Below are 15365 nucleotides of genomic sequence, written 5' to 3'. Positions count from 1 at the left end.
GCTATTCTTAGTGTTTCCCTTTGTGGTCATGTTGCATCTCCTTCTGTGGTTGTATAAATGATCAGTTGTTTCAGATCAGTATTGCTCCATATTGTAAGCGTATGCTGTTAATCCATCTGCCGTGTGTCTATCTGTTGAGTTTCCGCATTGCAACAGCTGAAACGCTGTTGCTGCAGTGAAAGTGAGGGTTTTACTTTGGAAAGACTATCAGCTCAACAACGCTGTGGTCGGATGGGAGGAAACTGCTCTTGTGTAATTTCCTGTAAGTGGTCACCCCTGGGACAAGTTACTGAGTTGAATTAGACATTTCAGTCAGTGTAAGCTGTGGGCAAATGTGGATGCTACGATACAACTGAGGTAGTGAGGGCTCCGCTTCAGACGGCTTATAACCATTTTCTTGTTTTTCTAACAAATATCAGTAAGTTCATTTTGTGGCTGTTGGAGATTCATTACTGTTTGTACTGTTTGTTGATTTATGCATCCATTTTTTAATAGGGTATTGCTGCTCCGTGCTCCGCAGGGGCCAATCCTGAGCGACTTACCACCAGCTCAGGGATGTTCAAGCTGGAGATTGAACTCAAGAGAGGCCACAACCTGGCCGTACGAGACCGAGGCGGTAAACTGAAATCTTGTCTGTCGATAACCTTTCTTCCAAATCTTGCTTTTTTAGCTCAGTTACAGCTTTGTTTGTCTTCTTAGGCAGCAGTGATCCATATGTCAAGATCAAACTCGGTAATAAAGATGTGTTCAGGAGCAAAACCATCCACAAAAACCTCAACCCATTGTGGGATGAGAGGACGACTGTAATAATGGATAGTCTGAGTGAACCTTTGCATGTCAAGGTAAAGGCTTGGATGATGCATACACACACAAACACACACACACACACACACACACACACACACACACACACACACACACACACACACACACACACACACACACACACACACACACATAAAGCTTCTCCCTATGCATTGTTAATGAACATTATAGTCAGTGGAGAATTTTGTGTTGCCTCCCTGCAGGTGTTTGACTATGACTTTGCCTTTCAAGATGACTTCATGGGTTCAGCTTACCTCAACGTGGAGTCTCTGGAGCAGCAGAGGTATAGCATGTGACCCTGATTACATTAATGCTAACCTTTGCTATCATCTATGCGTCCCCTCCCAGGTTGATTTCACTTTTTAAACTGAAGTATCCTTTTCAATTCTTCTTACGTTGCTGCGTCAGTCAAAAGGGGTTTTCACACTAATATAGTGTTATTTAACTGTTAACTTATTTATTCTCATCTAACAGCAAAGTGATTGAGCGTTGAACTCCTTCTTTAACATAGTAGGGTGTATAGTTGATCATGATTCATATCTGTGTGCTACAGGTCGATACCTGTAACTCTGGTGCTGAAGGACCCACAGTATCCCGATCAGGATCTGGGCACCGTGGAGCTCGCTGTCACCCTGACGCCTAAAGAAAGTCCCATAGAGGAGCGACGAGACTCAATGGTAGGAATATATATTGTATTATGTGCTTAGCTGGGTATTATTACACAGTAACCTCACTATGGTGTTGAACTAAACTACCACTTCAAGACCCTTTAGAGGAGGTCTTCCAAGGTGATCCAACATCAATCTAACCTAACTACCAAGTGTACTCAACACACACACAAACACATGCAGTGGTGGACCCTGTACTGCTGAAGACTCAGCTTTAATGCAACTGATGAAGCTGCATTTGGTCTTACAAAAAATGATTCTGCTTGAAGACGTTACCTTTCACATGTAAAATCTTCCTTTGTAAAGTAACTTCTAAATCTGTCAAATATTTGCAGTTGTGTAAAAAGTAAATCATTTCCGTAAATAAAAGGGTTTACTTACTAAGAAGTATACTTAGTACAGTACTTGAGTAAATGTTCAAGTTACATTCTACCTCGATGTTGCATGAAAACAGACACTATGTGTCTGTTAGGATTTTAGGTTTTTCAGGCAGTAACAATGTTCATTTGTTTCCTGCAGCAGAGAGAGGTTAAGACGTATCGGTGGAGGCCTTATGTGAATAAAGTGAGTGTAGTGGCGATTAGGCTCTTAGTGACTTCCTATAGCTGCCTCCTGACTGACCCCTCCCTGCTTTACCCCTCAGCCTAGTGAAGAGCTTTCTCCCGTAGAGAGAAAATGTGCTTATTACTATCTAATTGAAACAGTCTCATTTATCAAGTTCGGTTTATCTTTAGATCTTCCTATGCTAGTTCTTTTTCTGATTTGAATTTTTTTAGCGTTTGGTTTTCGTACTCCTTCAGAGGAAAATTATGCAACTGTCGCATTATTTTCCCCTCAGCACTGATATCAATGGGCCCCTCTTTAAAAGTTAAAACAAAATGCAACCCTTGTTTTCATTTTTATATTGGTAGATGTTATTTGTACCCACTCAAATATAGAATAAGGAAATACATAAATACTTATCATCGGCTGGTGATAACATTTATTTTGGGGGGGTGCTTCTTCGAGCAAACACCTTGTGAAAGGGCGTTTTTGTAAAGAAATGACCAGTTTTGCCGCAGTTCCACATGAAGTCGCCGTATCTTTGCCAGTCAGCTTGCAGCGGAAGTAACTCGTGACGTTGGATATACCTGAGACGGCATCGAAAGATCGGCCAATCACATTTGATTAAAATAACATAAATCCGTAACAATTATTTTCCAATGGAATATTGCAACAACCAATTAAAGAGCAGCCTCAGGTCCTGTGATTGCCCAAAGTTGAAGGAGTTACATTCACTCTCATTTGGCCGGAGCCCCACAACCTGAAGTATATATATTTAGACAGAAATGAACCAAATACCATTTAAATACAATTTGTAGTAAATGCTCACAGGTGCTTACGGTATATACTAGATGCATTGTACGAGTAGAATACTATTATCTAATTAAATTATGTTTAACATTTTTACATAGGCTTTTTTTCTGTGGATGTTGTGTTGCTTCTATACCATATAGATTAATCAGGTTAAAAGCGTATGTAGTAACATTTAGGATATTTAACATCTTTTAATACCAGGATTTTTAATCATAGCAGCTTTAAACTTGATATATTAAGGAGTGATTACATTTCAAAGTTTGTGTTAACCCTACAAATATCTTTTGTCCTTAATTGGTATCAGAGAGAGCTGGTTTCTTAATGTGTCCCAGGCAATAAGATTAAACACAGCCTGTCCCATTCATGTTTTATTCAGCATATAAATTAATCATATGACCAATCTTGTCTGTGCTGCACCTCCAGTCAGAGAGGAGGAGAGACATAAACAGCAATGACAGAGAGCGACGTAGGGATGAAGACCAGGTAGCTTCAGAAACAAGACAGCTTGTTCTCTTTAAAGTTCCATTCAAACTAATGAGCCACCAGTGAGGCTATAATGATGAATATTCAGATGGTAGAGAGGATTTTTCACTGTTACAATCTGATGCTTTATTTATGGAGCGTGACTCCTGTTCATCGCTCGATTTAGCTCCTATATTGTACTACAGAATTTTAAAGAAAGAGAATGCTGACTTTTCTCTTGTTTCCATGTTGTACCACAAATATTTGTAGCCCTCTAGCTGAACCATTAGTATTTTCCCACCCTACAGGAGTTAGTTGAAATAATATATGTTAATGTATATTCAGACTATGCTGCTCAGGAAGTCCTGGAAACGATCCACTAAGGTAAGTCGTCATCGTGCTTGTGCGCGGCCGTAGCTTTTCACCACCTGTCCTGAAGTGTTCATGCCCATCACTTATCTGTCAATGTTAGTTGTTTTTGTGTGCAGAACTCTAGAGCCTTGTTTGACTGTTTGTTTGTTTTGTTTTCCCATGTTGCACTGTACAATTCATCAACAAGTGTATTGATCCCTAAGTATTGATTGTTTTTGCCGCTGTCATTTCCCTCCACTTCCCGGAACCAGGGCCCTCTTCTTCAAAGTTTTCACAAAATGTTAACATGCTAAAATTATCCTACAGTCTTCAAATGGAGCTAGAGGATTAATCTATAGTTATAGAGTTAGTTTGTGTGTGCATGCAAAGCCTGATATTTGTCAAGAGATATTAATGTTATTGTCTAAATTCTGAACAATTTGGCAACAGTTCCGGATAAATTTAAAGCCACAACTACAGATCTGAAAATCTTCACCTTTCAAATCAAGCTGACACATAAAGAGCATGGTCCAGCATGCTGACTTTCTTTCCTGTTAAGTCATATATATATATTAAGTCAAAAATAAATTTTGTGTTGATGTTTGGTTGTGTGTGTTTGTGTGCGGACCAGCAGCAGCAGTCAATGCGTCTCTCAGAGATGCATCGGAAATCACAACTCTGGCGAGGGATTGTCAGCATTTCGTTAATCGAAGGTCGTAACCTGACTCCCATGGACCCCAATGGCCTGAGTGACCCATACGTCAAGTTCAGACTGGGGCACCAGAAGTACAGGAGCAAGGTTTGTCCACTGCGATCTCTGTGGTGCTTTTTTTATTTTTATAATTTGAGCACATCCTTACCTTTTTTATCTGTTGCTTTGTGTGCGCGCATGTGTGTGTGTGTTTAGTGTGTGCCAAAGACCCTGAGTCCACAGTGGAGGGAGAAGTTTGATATGCATCTGTTTGACGAAAAAGGAGGAGTGTTGGAGATCACTGTGTGGGACAAGGACACCGGCAGGAGAGATGACTTCATTGGACGGTCAGTCTTGCTTTCTGTATCAGTGCTCTGCTCCACTAATGTGAGTCCGCAGGTGACGGAGCACTAATCTTTAAAACATTTATGCATCAATCTAGCAAAATGTCTGTAGGATTCTCCCAATTAAAACTAATTCTAATTAATCAATTTATTAATGAAAGTTTTCTGACCTTTTTTGTTAAATTTCTGTAAGTGTTAGTGAATTATAATATTATTAGTGAATTATAATATTCGTTTAACACTTTCTCTGGTGAATTGACATTAGTTATTCAATAGTATGATAACATAGGTATATGTATATGTAGGTGCATTACCTCTTTTCCTTCCTGGTTTGTTAAATGCATTCTGAGTTTGTTTTCCCCTCTCTGCTACATCCTCATCTTGTCCCTGTTATGTTATTTCATGCCTATTCTTTTAATCTGAAATGGTGAGATTGTGTTTGTTGCCCAGCTGCCAGCTGGACCTCTCTGCTCTGGCTAAAGAACAAACCCATCACCTGGAGGTGCCGCTGGAAGAGTCCCGGGGCCACATTGTGCTGCTGGTCACGCTTACCGCCTCGGCCCACGTCTCCATCTCTGACTTGTCCGTCGCACCGCTGGACGATCCACAGGAACACAGGGAGATTCTCGAACGATACGTAGGCAGCATTCAAATGTCTCATGAGTAAAACATCATGAAAGACGTCAGAGTGTGACATTTAGTGCCTTCTTTCCTTCCCCAGGGTTTGCGGCAGTCGTTCTCTAACTTAAAAGATGTGGGTATAGTGCAGATCAAGGTGATGAGAGCAGAAGGTCTCATGGCTGCAGATGTAACTGGTAAACATGTTGCCTCCTCTCATTCATCTTACATTCATGAACATAGGTATAGTTGCTCACAATGTACTTTAAAGTGCTACAATACTGCCACACTAAATATTATACTCATTGTTTCCTCAGGTAAGAGTGACCCTTTCTGTGTGCTGGAGCTGAATAACGACAGACTTCAGACACACACTGTTTACAAGAACCTAAATCCAGAGTGGAATAAAGTCTTCACCTTGTGAGTGACCATCAGTTTGCTGTTTTATTAACCTGTTACCAGATAACCCTGTGTTTGTGCATAAGCCCTGAAATGACATACCTACAATAAAAGCTGTACATTTTTCTTCAGTCATTTGTATTAACACTGGTTTCCTTCGAAGGCAAATTCTTAGATTTCCATTGTAAAAGACACTGAACTAAGGTACAGAAGCACAAAAATTAGGGATAGGGAACAGGGATACAGAATTCATTTGAAATGTAGAACCGATTTAAAGGTCCAAAATTTAGGTGAAAGGGATCTATTGGCAGAAATTGAATATAAAATGGTTCTAGTGATGTTTTCACTGGTCTAAATTGTATGAATTGTTGTTTTCTTTAGATCATTTTTTTCTTAATTTCTTTATATTTAAATACTTCATATTCACACAGAGAGCGGGTCCTTTCTAAGGATAGTGCAATTTTTGTTTTACAGTAGCCCAGACTGGACAAACTAAACACCTTTTTAGTTGTTATGACAACTGAAGGTTTCCACAGGTTCTCTTTCTTGTTTGGAAGGGGAGGGTGAGGGGAGGGGTATTCAGCTGCAACATGCAACTTCACCTCTAGATGTCTCTACACTGAGTCTTTAAATTATAGAAGAATGAACAGGAAAAACAGGTTTTAGTGGATGTTAACGATTCCTAGTTTAGTCTGATGTATCATTTATCTGCTTAACCTTCATTATTTCTCTGTCTATTCCTCAGTAATGTGAAAGACATTCACTCATTGTTGGAGCTGACAGTGTTTGATGAGGACAGAGACAGGAGCGCTGACTTCCTGGGAAAAGTTGCCATTCCCTTATTGCATGTGAGTGCAAGAGACACAGGATATCTTAGTACATCTGTGTAAAAACTAACAAAAATGCAAATATATTAGTGTCCAACGATTAATTTTAAAGCTTTAATCACTAACTTTTCCACATTAAAATATCCCAAAATGACTAGACCTCTGTGTTATATATAGTGTATGTTGTTGAGTTGTGTGTTCTTAGAATATTTTTTTCCAAAGCTAGAGAAATATGCAATTTTAATCAAGTTATAATTTGGTTGCCTGTCAGTGTATATCTGTTTTGTGCATGTGTCAATTTTGTGTTTGTCTGATAGAAGAGATTTAAAATTATATAATACAATTATAATTTGAAACAGTGAAGAGAGTGAGGTCAAACTATTTAACACTTTAAGTTTATTTCTGTCAGATACGAAACGGTGAGCAGAAGAGCTACACATTAAAGAATAAGGAGCTGACGGGTCCAACCAAAGGAGTCATCTACCTAGTGATCGATGTCGTCTACAACACTGTGAGTGTCAGTCTGTGCTGTGCATGAGGCCTGAGACCTGGTATTAACATTTGTCTCAGGTGATTCCATCACAAGTGGACAGCTCTAGGTTCAGTTTTCTTTAGAACCTCTTCGATTTTACATCCCATCACTCAGAAGTGGGCTGGACGCATGAGTCCCTGTCTTTTAGCTGTGTCAATGCAAATGTGTCCAGTCCAAATTTTAAGGACGACCTAGTCAGCTGTCGAACTCTGAACCACTACAGTTTCATAGTGAAACAAAGATATTTGTATTTATTTGTGACTACTGCCACATTATTAACACTGTCTGCCACTAAATGAGATCATGGGTCGTCCACTTACCAGAAGATCAGCTGTCCGATCCCTGTCTCCTGATTCCATGTGATGAAGTGTCCTTGGGCAATAAACTGAAAACTGAAATGTTGACGGCTGTGTCAGCATTGCATGAATGATGTATGATAGAGTGCTTCTTATAGATGCACTGTGTGAATAGGTGGATGGCAAAACTGTTCTGTAAAGTGCTTTGAGTGGTCATCAGGACTGTAAAAGCTATATATGATCTTTATACAGACCATTTACAGACCATAAGAGGTCACTGGAGACTCATGCAGAGACACATTCTAATGTCGGGCGTGAACTGACCAACTCAGAGCTATCTACTTGTGACCAGGTCACCAGAGACACATGTTGATAACAGGTCTGAAGAACTCTCTGGCTCGATCTCTCTATCAGACACGTTGACATGTCTGTGCTGAGTCTTTGTTGACGTCAAAGTTTCTCTGAACAAGTGTATTTGTGCGCACAAATGTCTGAGTGAAAGCCTCCGGTATTTCTGAAGATATTAATTTCCTGACCCACTTTGAGTGGTCATCAAGACTAGAAAAGTGCTATAAATACAGACCATTTACCATTTACACATTGAAGACACAGACGAAGATGTCAGGAGAGATTGTGGTGATAAGTGGCGATGTGCTGTAAACAAAAACCAAAAATGATCCCTGCAGTGAAGATAATATGTCAGGTCCTGCCTCTGCCTGCTGCACCACCACCTGAATCCTGCGGAGGATTTGTTGCTGTTGTGAACTATGATGTGCAAATGTCACCATATTTTTTTGCTTATATGTTACTGCTGGTTTAGTGAGTTTTTACTGATTAGATTTAGTTGATTAGCAGCCAAAGTCACTGTGACTTCACTGAACAAGCTTTTGGCCTCAGGAACGACTGGAGGAAATCCCTGCAGAGTCACAAATGTTCGCTCTGACTCAATTATAATTGTTTTTGGCCAAGATTTCAAACAAATGTCTAAAAGCTAAAAATAATGATGTGATGATATTTTATATCCAAAAGGTAATAAGGTTGAACTTTACTGTGACATCATGTTTCAGAGTCATCACTAGGACTTGCTCAGCCACATGACCTGCTTTGACAGTGTGTTTTTATTTGTCCTCAGGTCAAAGCTGCTTTGAAGACTGTGGTCCCTGCAGAACCGAAATATATCGAGGAAGAACCAAAAGTCTCCAAACAGGTACGTCCATACCTCTTGTATTATTATGATCAAATGAGTGAAGAAGTGACGATTACACTTTTCTTTACAGATGACTGACAAGCTAATAATGACACAAATATAAATAATTCAAAGAATGGGAGATAACAGATAAAATACCAGACGCGATAAAAAAGACAAACAAACAAATTTAAAAACAAGACTTGAGGGCCAGTGTATAGCTCACCTGACACGGAGTCATGTGCTCAGCTGTCATAAGATGTCAGCTACTGATCTGGTTTATGGGTGCTCCTCAGTCACTAACCAATCACAGCGCATTCTCTCAACAAACTACGACCTCCTCCTCACTGATACCCGCTCGGCTACACTGCCCCTCACGCCTTGTTGCCAGCATCTTACCTCCACCACCCCAGCCTCCAGCTTTTAGTACTGAGTCCAAACATGGTTGTGGTAAATGGTGTGTAAAAGTGTTCCTTACTGAACTATATTGTTACAAGGCCATAACATGTTGAATGTTATCAAGTTCTGCCTCAAAGTCTTTAAAAGCTTTAATAGAAAATAAATGGCTTTAATTCACAAGTTCATAAGTTTTTTTTAGATGTCTAGATGTATCTGGTTTAGATACTCACTGTTATTGTTGCAATAGGGGGTCATTCACTGTTTGGATTTTGAGATTTCTTGAAAGTAAAAAAGTATAGAATATTTTCTGATTTATATTTGAGGCACTGCTAAATATAACAGTCTAAAAGTACAGAAATATGGACTTTGTCTCTTTTCAGTTGCTCCAGCAGAATTTCAATCGCGTCAAGCGGTTCATCATGGTCCTGATCAGCTACGGGACGTACATCAACAGCTGCTTCGAGTGGGAGTCTGCACCAAGGAGCATCATCTCCTTTTTGGTATGAAAGTACACTGATTCACTTACACTTGTTTGGTACTTCTAATGACCTGGATTTGTGTCCCGTCATTTTCCTGTGTCAGGGTTAGTGCATTGTAATTACATACGAGAAAAGAGGTTCTGAAGACTTTTTCAGCCATTGTTTTTTTTTTTAATACTTTATATACAATTTTCAGATACATAACAAAGTATTGACAAGAAATAAAACAAATTCACAAAAAAAAAAAACATAGGGTAAAAACACACCAAAAACAAACAACAAAATAAAAACAAGCTGCCAGACAGATTACTCTATTACATATATGGTCTTTCGGGAATGTTCTCACAATAGCCCTATCTAAAAGATAGGACCAGGTAAAACGAATAAGTGAACAGAGCAATATACTATATCGTAGCCAGGTAGGTGAGAGTTGTTGTGGAGTTAAAGATATATTGCACTGGGCCAAAGCAGGTCCCCATGTTCTCTCAAACCTTTTCTGTGTGTTGCCTTTGTGGTGTCGCAGTTTTACCATTTGAATATCAGAGAACATCTCGTTAAGCCTTTCAGCCATTGTTACCTGTCAACATAACTTTTTATGAGAAAAAATCTCAATCATGAGAGTTAATTTGACATGTAAATGTGTTTCCTTGAAGCACATTTACACCTGTGTCAGACTGACACACAGGTGAGGGGAACTCTGGGAAAGTCAAGGCAATTGAGAAACACCCAATGTCACATTTTCCTTTTTTCCCAGCTATTTGTGGTGGTTGTGTGGAACTTTGAGCTCTACATGGTGCCACTGGCCTTGCTGCTGCTGCTGGTCTGGAACTACATCTTCTCCTCAAGCAGGGAAACAGGCGACATGGTGAGAAATCAAAGAAAATAGATCCGACTTGTGTGTCTCTCTTTTTTGGTGGTTTTGAATTAGAGACGAAAATATAAGCTCAACAATTGAAAACCAGTGTTCGTATTTGTCACTTCCTGACTTCTTGGTTAACAAAAAATAATTCAATTCATTAATAAAATATGTACAGAAAAATATTCTTATACACTTTCAGACTCACAGCTGTATGAAAATGAGTAAAAAGAAAGGACAGAAAAGAGAAGGGGCAAAAGGAAGAGAAAAGGAAAAATGTAGATAACAAGATAAACCATCCTGAAAGGATAGAAACCTGCACAATATATGTCAAGTTAGAAAGTGTATACGTTAAAATTATAAAATAAATCATACAATATCTCAGATTTCCTGCCTTTTAAATCTAAAATACAAATATAAGGCAATGGTTGTTGTGTAAATAAAATTCTCAATACCAAAAACTATTCAAATGTAAAGAGTAAAATAACTGTATTGGTATCTTTTTTGCATGCACTGTACTGTGTTGTAAATAAATAATTGCATATGTTTTATTGTTATACAAGTACGTAGCATTTGCTCTTTGAATGAACTAAGTAAATAGTTATGAAAGAGTGCCCCAATAAAATAAAATCACAAAGAGGGTGTTGTCCAACAGAGGGCAGTGTAGCCTACCAGTCACATTGAAATATTTGAAGATATTGTCCAGATATATGTTATACCGTATATCACAATTATCTATCATTAAATCAAAAAGCGACATCACCAGTCAAGTGTATTTATTCATTATTCCCTTTTCAGTCAATGGAGGCCATGTTTGAATGGGAGGATGAAGAGGAGGATAAAGAAGACAAGGTAGTGTCATTATAAAGCAAATGTACATTCATGTCAGACTTAATTTAATGGAAAACGACTGACGTTTACCTTGTTGGTATCAGGACTCAGAGCCCAAGGGCTTCATGGATAAACTATATGCCATCCAGGACGTGTTCATCAGTGTGCAGAATGCTCTGGATGAGGCGGCGTCTTATGGAGAGAGGATAAAGAAGTGGGTAAAATAGCAGTCCTTGATGGTGAATCCAGTACTATAGTGTTTCCTTAAGTGAACAAGCAACTTAAGGAAGTTAAACAATGAGCACACAGTTTTAGAAAAAAAATTAAATCAACAGCAAATCACGACAACAATTGGAAAACGTACAACAGTAAATCACAAAACACAACAAATAAAACAATACAACAAATAAATACACAATGGCATATCACAAAAACACAACCAAAAATGGGATAACACAACAAATAAACATAAATAAAAAAACACAACAATATTAGCAACAACACAACAACAAATAAGTGAGAAAACACCAAATGCAACCTTGTGTTTGTTCTTCCACTGCAGCACTTTTAACTGGACAGTGCCTTTTCTAAGCTGGTTGGCGATCACTGCCTTTTGTTTGGCCACAGTTCTTCTCTACCTCCTACCTCTTCGATACCTTGTGCTCGCATGGGGTGAGTCCAGACTTCACACCAGTAGTGTTTACCAGTGTAGACATGATGCACTTGTACTGAAAAAATTGTTTTCTGATTTTCCTGCAGGTGTGAATAAATTCACCAAGAAGCTTCGTAATCCGTACTTGATTGACAACAATGAGGTTCTTGACTTTCTCTCCAGAGTCCCCTCCGATGTTCAAGTGGTGAGTAACTTGTGGGACATATAGATGTAGCAGTTTATGAAATATGTGAAACCCTACAGAGCAGTTCCCTAAGTGCCAATGGTGACATATACTCGATTACTTCTACTTACTACTTTATACTTTACCTCCACTCCACAGAAGGAAATATTAGATTTAATAGCTTTAGTCACTAGTTACTTTAGAAATTTTCTATTTTATACACTAGGATATAACATCTTTCCAACCTTTTTTCCTCCTGATATTATGCAAAAAGCAGTGTGCAGTCAAGTAGCAGTGTACTGTATTTTTATTATTTAAAATCACAGCAAAAATCTATTTCTGAAAACACAAAACAGATTTGTCAACTTCAGGTTTTTCTTGTCATCTGCTATGACTCATATTTATTGGGTGTCCCAGTCCATACGAAAAACTGTGAATCAAACCAGCTCTACCTTCACAATAGCAAGAGGCAAACACACTGATTCTTCAGTATGCACCATTCAAAAATGTCATATATAATATAACTATGTGTGTTGATGGACAGATGCAGTATCGTGAGCTAAGGGTCGACCCTGGACAAAGCCCCAACAAACGTAGGAGGACCAATCTGAGCTAACCGTCACATCCACGTAGCATCTGTCCCCCTCTCTGCTGGAAAACTCCCCTGTAAACAGTGTAAACTATGTTATTTACATATCTCTTATATATTTTGATGATGAAAAATGTTGTTATGTTTTGTTATTGTGGAGAGTCACTGATTTGTTTTTTAAGTTTTGATCTAAGTCTTGAAGAGAGATGCTTCTGAGAAAAGCAGGCATGTTTTTTAATTTGTTGTAATAATATAAACCTGACGTTATGTGTGGTAATAATTTATGTTATGAATATACATGTGCATATATGAAGATTTGCTGCTGTTGCATGGAATCAATGCATCTCAGGTTTAAGTAGTTTTTTTACCTTTTGTCTTTTTAACTCTATTTATTGTTCAGTGTTATTTTAAAAACAGAGCTGCATGTTATAACTGCCACTGTTATTCCATTTATGACAGTATATACGCATAAACCCATATATTTCACTCAGTAAATAATTCCTCATATGAAACACAAGGTCTGAGTTGGTCAAATCCACACAACAACATTGATCGTAAACGTGCAAACTGAAAATTATCCCTGTCAGCAGGATTTCGTGCTAACTTTGCCCATTTAACCCAAAAACTGTAACATCATTTTCTTGAAGGTGATTATGCAGTGAAAGGGACATTCTACAATTTTTTAGGTTCCAGTTTAGGAGTGCTACTCTGCGATTTAAAACCCTTCTCTCTTTTGGGTCAGGCAGCTCCATCGACAGCTGTGAGATCACATGATGCAAAATAACTCAAAGTCACTCAAGTGTTGTACTTATGTGCAAATTTAAAGTACTTGTAATGAGTGTTTCCATTTAGACCACTAGCAGATTCAGATTAATAATGCCAAATATATATATATATAAAAACAGAGAAATTATGGTGTATTTTTGTATTATGCTGGGTTAAGATGAAGCTTGACTAATCCCCCTATTTGACCCACTTTTAACAGCTGCAACATTAAGGTAACAATAGTAAAAATACATTATTCTGAAATGGCATTTTCCCATTCACCCATTAACACCCACATTAATACAGTGCATCCATGTACACATCTCTCACACTGCTGGCACAGCGGGCACGGTACTGTGACTCACTCCTGAGTCAAGGTTGCTTCAACATAAAATAATAACAAATTTCAGCAAACGTCTTCCATTACAACCCAGACCAGATTGCTATGCACATACAAGGATTGGAGCCCATACAGGAGTGTTTTGCATATATAAGCAGTATAACCGTAGTAAATCAACAGGGGCTCAACAACCGCAGGGATCAGAGTTTCATATTGAGTTCAGAGGAAAGTTACTAGAGCCAATTATGGCTTTGATTGATTTCCTGTTTACTGTTTTTGCAGTGATGCACACATCCTACCTTTCCATCAATGTATATGGTGTCATCATTGTTGTTTATGTATGATATAGAACTTTTCTAGTTGTTTTACAGTAGAGCATTTTGTCATTCATCCATTGACACAAATATTCATATTGTGCATCTATGGGTTCGGTAGGACACTTTTCTAACCTATTGAATTATATATCTTGGTTTGATTTGCTTTTATGTCGACAGTTTAAATCTTATGTAGGATTTATTCAGTCATTCAGAAATTGTGTTTTTCCAGGAAATAACTTCAAGATATAGAATTGTGTTTATTTTCTTTATCAACCTTTTCTTTTTGCATAATTCTCACATCTGCCACGTTATTTTCACTTTCCATTGTTTCCTATTTTGCTTTGGGCCAAATGTATGATTAGTGTGATGTGTGTTGGTGTGAAGTTTTCGGGACAATCACAACAGTTTGTGTCAGGTGAGTTCCCATCCGGACGGTTTTTGGAATTGATCTCCTGCATGTCTGTGTACGCTGTCATTCGTGTGTGTCAAAGTGTTTATGCATGACCAAACAGAAACTATATGCAAGTGCATTTATGGATGCTGAATGTGAAGTGCATCTAATATGTGTGTTGCTTGTATGTGACGTCCAGGTCCACCTGAGCTTCCAGGTGAGGAGAGAGGAAGCGTTGTTAAATCGTATGTGCTGTTTCCTCTCTCCAACAAATCCTCTCTCCTGCCATGTTGCACACACTATGTTTACAATGGGTATCTGCTGCTGTTGACGATTTACTGGGATTGTAATGAAGGACCAGCTGTAAGAACTGTGTAGCATTTATCTCAGAAAATATATTTCTACACATCAATGCCGCTTCGTGTTTGATTTTATTATTATGAAACCTAATGTCTGAGTTAATACATGTTCTTGCCACTCTCTCTTCCATCAGCTTGTAACTTTCCAATTTAATTCTCAAATTCATTCTTGAAAAACCCTGGTCGGATTGACTTCCTAGGTCCCGGAGCAAAGATGTGTTGTTGGGCCCCTTTGACCACATTATCTAACAGCTTCATTATTTTATATCCAGAAACCAACCAGTGGACCACAACTGAGATAATTTTTGGATAAACAGAAAATAGGTTAAGGATAGTTCCTGACTCCGAATCCCTGATAAACACCTGGGTAGAGAAATGATAGAAACAATCAAAACAAACAAAACAAACAAACATCCACTAGTCTCCTCCTTCTCCAGACACCTACTCCATTTACACAGTGGCTCAGTCCAACATTGCACAGATGTTGAGGCTGGCGGAATAAACACTGATTTAATGTCCAGTTCAACTGAGTTGGACACTTGTGTCCAGAAATACTGCAAATATCTGGAAGAGGTCAGGGTTGCAGTGCATGTGTGGGAGCAGGTTTTTAAAAAGGGAAAACAATTTAAAGCATTTAAAACATTTGTA

At 38.5% G+C, this 15365-nt stretch overlaps 1 protein-coding gene across 3 annotated transcripts; it reads left to right on the top strand.

Annotated features, from left to right (window-relative positions):
* The first annotated feature begins 275 nt into the window (after window positions 1-275).
* On the top strand, window positions 276-14770 carry mctp1b (multiple C2 domains, transmembrane 1b). Of its 3 annotated transcripts, none has more exons than XM_053411623.1 (20): window positions 276-357; window positions 496-616; window positions 700-842; window positions 1029-1108; window positions 1379-1502; window positions 4294-4461; window positions 4570-4700; window positions 5148-5334; window positions 5419-5512; window positions 5633-5735; window positions 6460-6562; window positions 6951-7052; window positions 8502-8576; window positions 9335-9454; window positions 10188-10298; window positions 11088-11141; window positions 11225-11334; window positions 11683-11792; window positions 11880-11977; window positions 12501-14770. In XM_053411623.1, exons 2-20 carry the CDS (start codon window positions 556-558, stop codon window positions 12570-12572), a joined length of 2046 nt encoding a protein of 681 aa, XP_053267598.1. In that variant the 5' UTR covers window positions 276-357; window positions 496-555; the 3' UTR covers window positions 12573-14770. The 3 variants fall into 3 exon arrangements, with proteins under 3 accessions (XP_053267598.1, XP_053267599.1, XP_053267597.1); XM_053411624.1 differs by having other exon boundaries at window positions 280-418; window positions 4297-4461; XM_053411622.1 differs by having other exon boundaries at window positions 280-418.
* Window positions 14771-15365: the final 595 nt, after the last annotated feature.

Source organism: Pleuronectes platessa, chromosome 19, assembly GCF_947347685.1.
Source record: "Pleuronectes platessa chromosome 19, fPlePla1.1, whole genome shotgun sequence".
In the NCBI taxonomy this organism is placed as follows: domain Eukaryota; kingdom Metazoa; phylum Chordata; class Actinopteri; order Pleuronectiformes; family Pleuronectidae; genus Pleuronectes; species Pleuronectes platessa.
The sequence above is the reverse complement of the archived record's forward strand: the minus strand, read 5'-3'. Positions and strand labels throughout refer to the sequence as shown.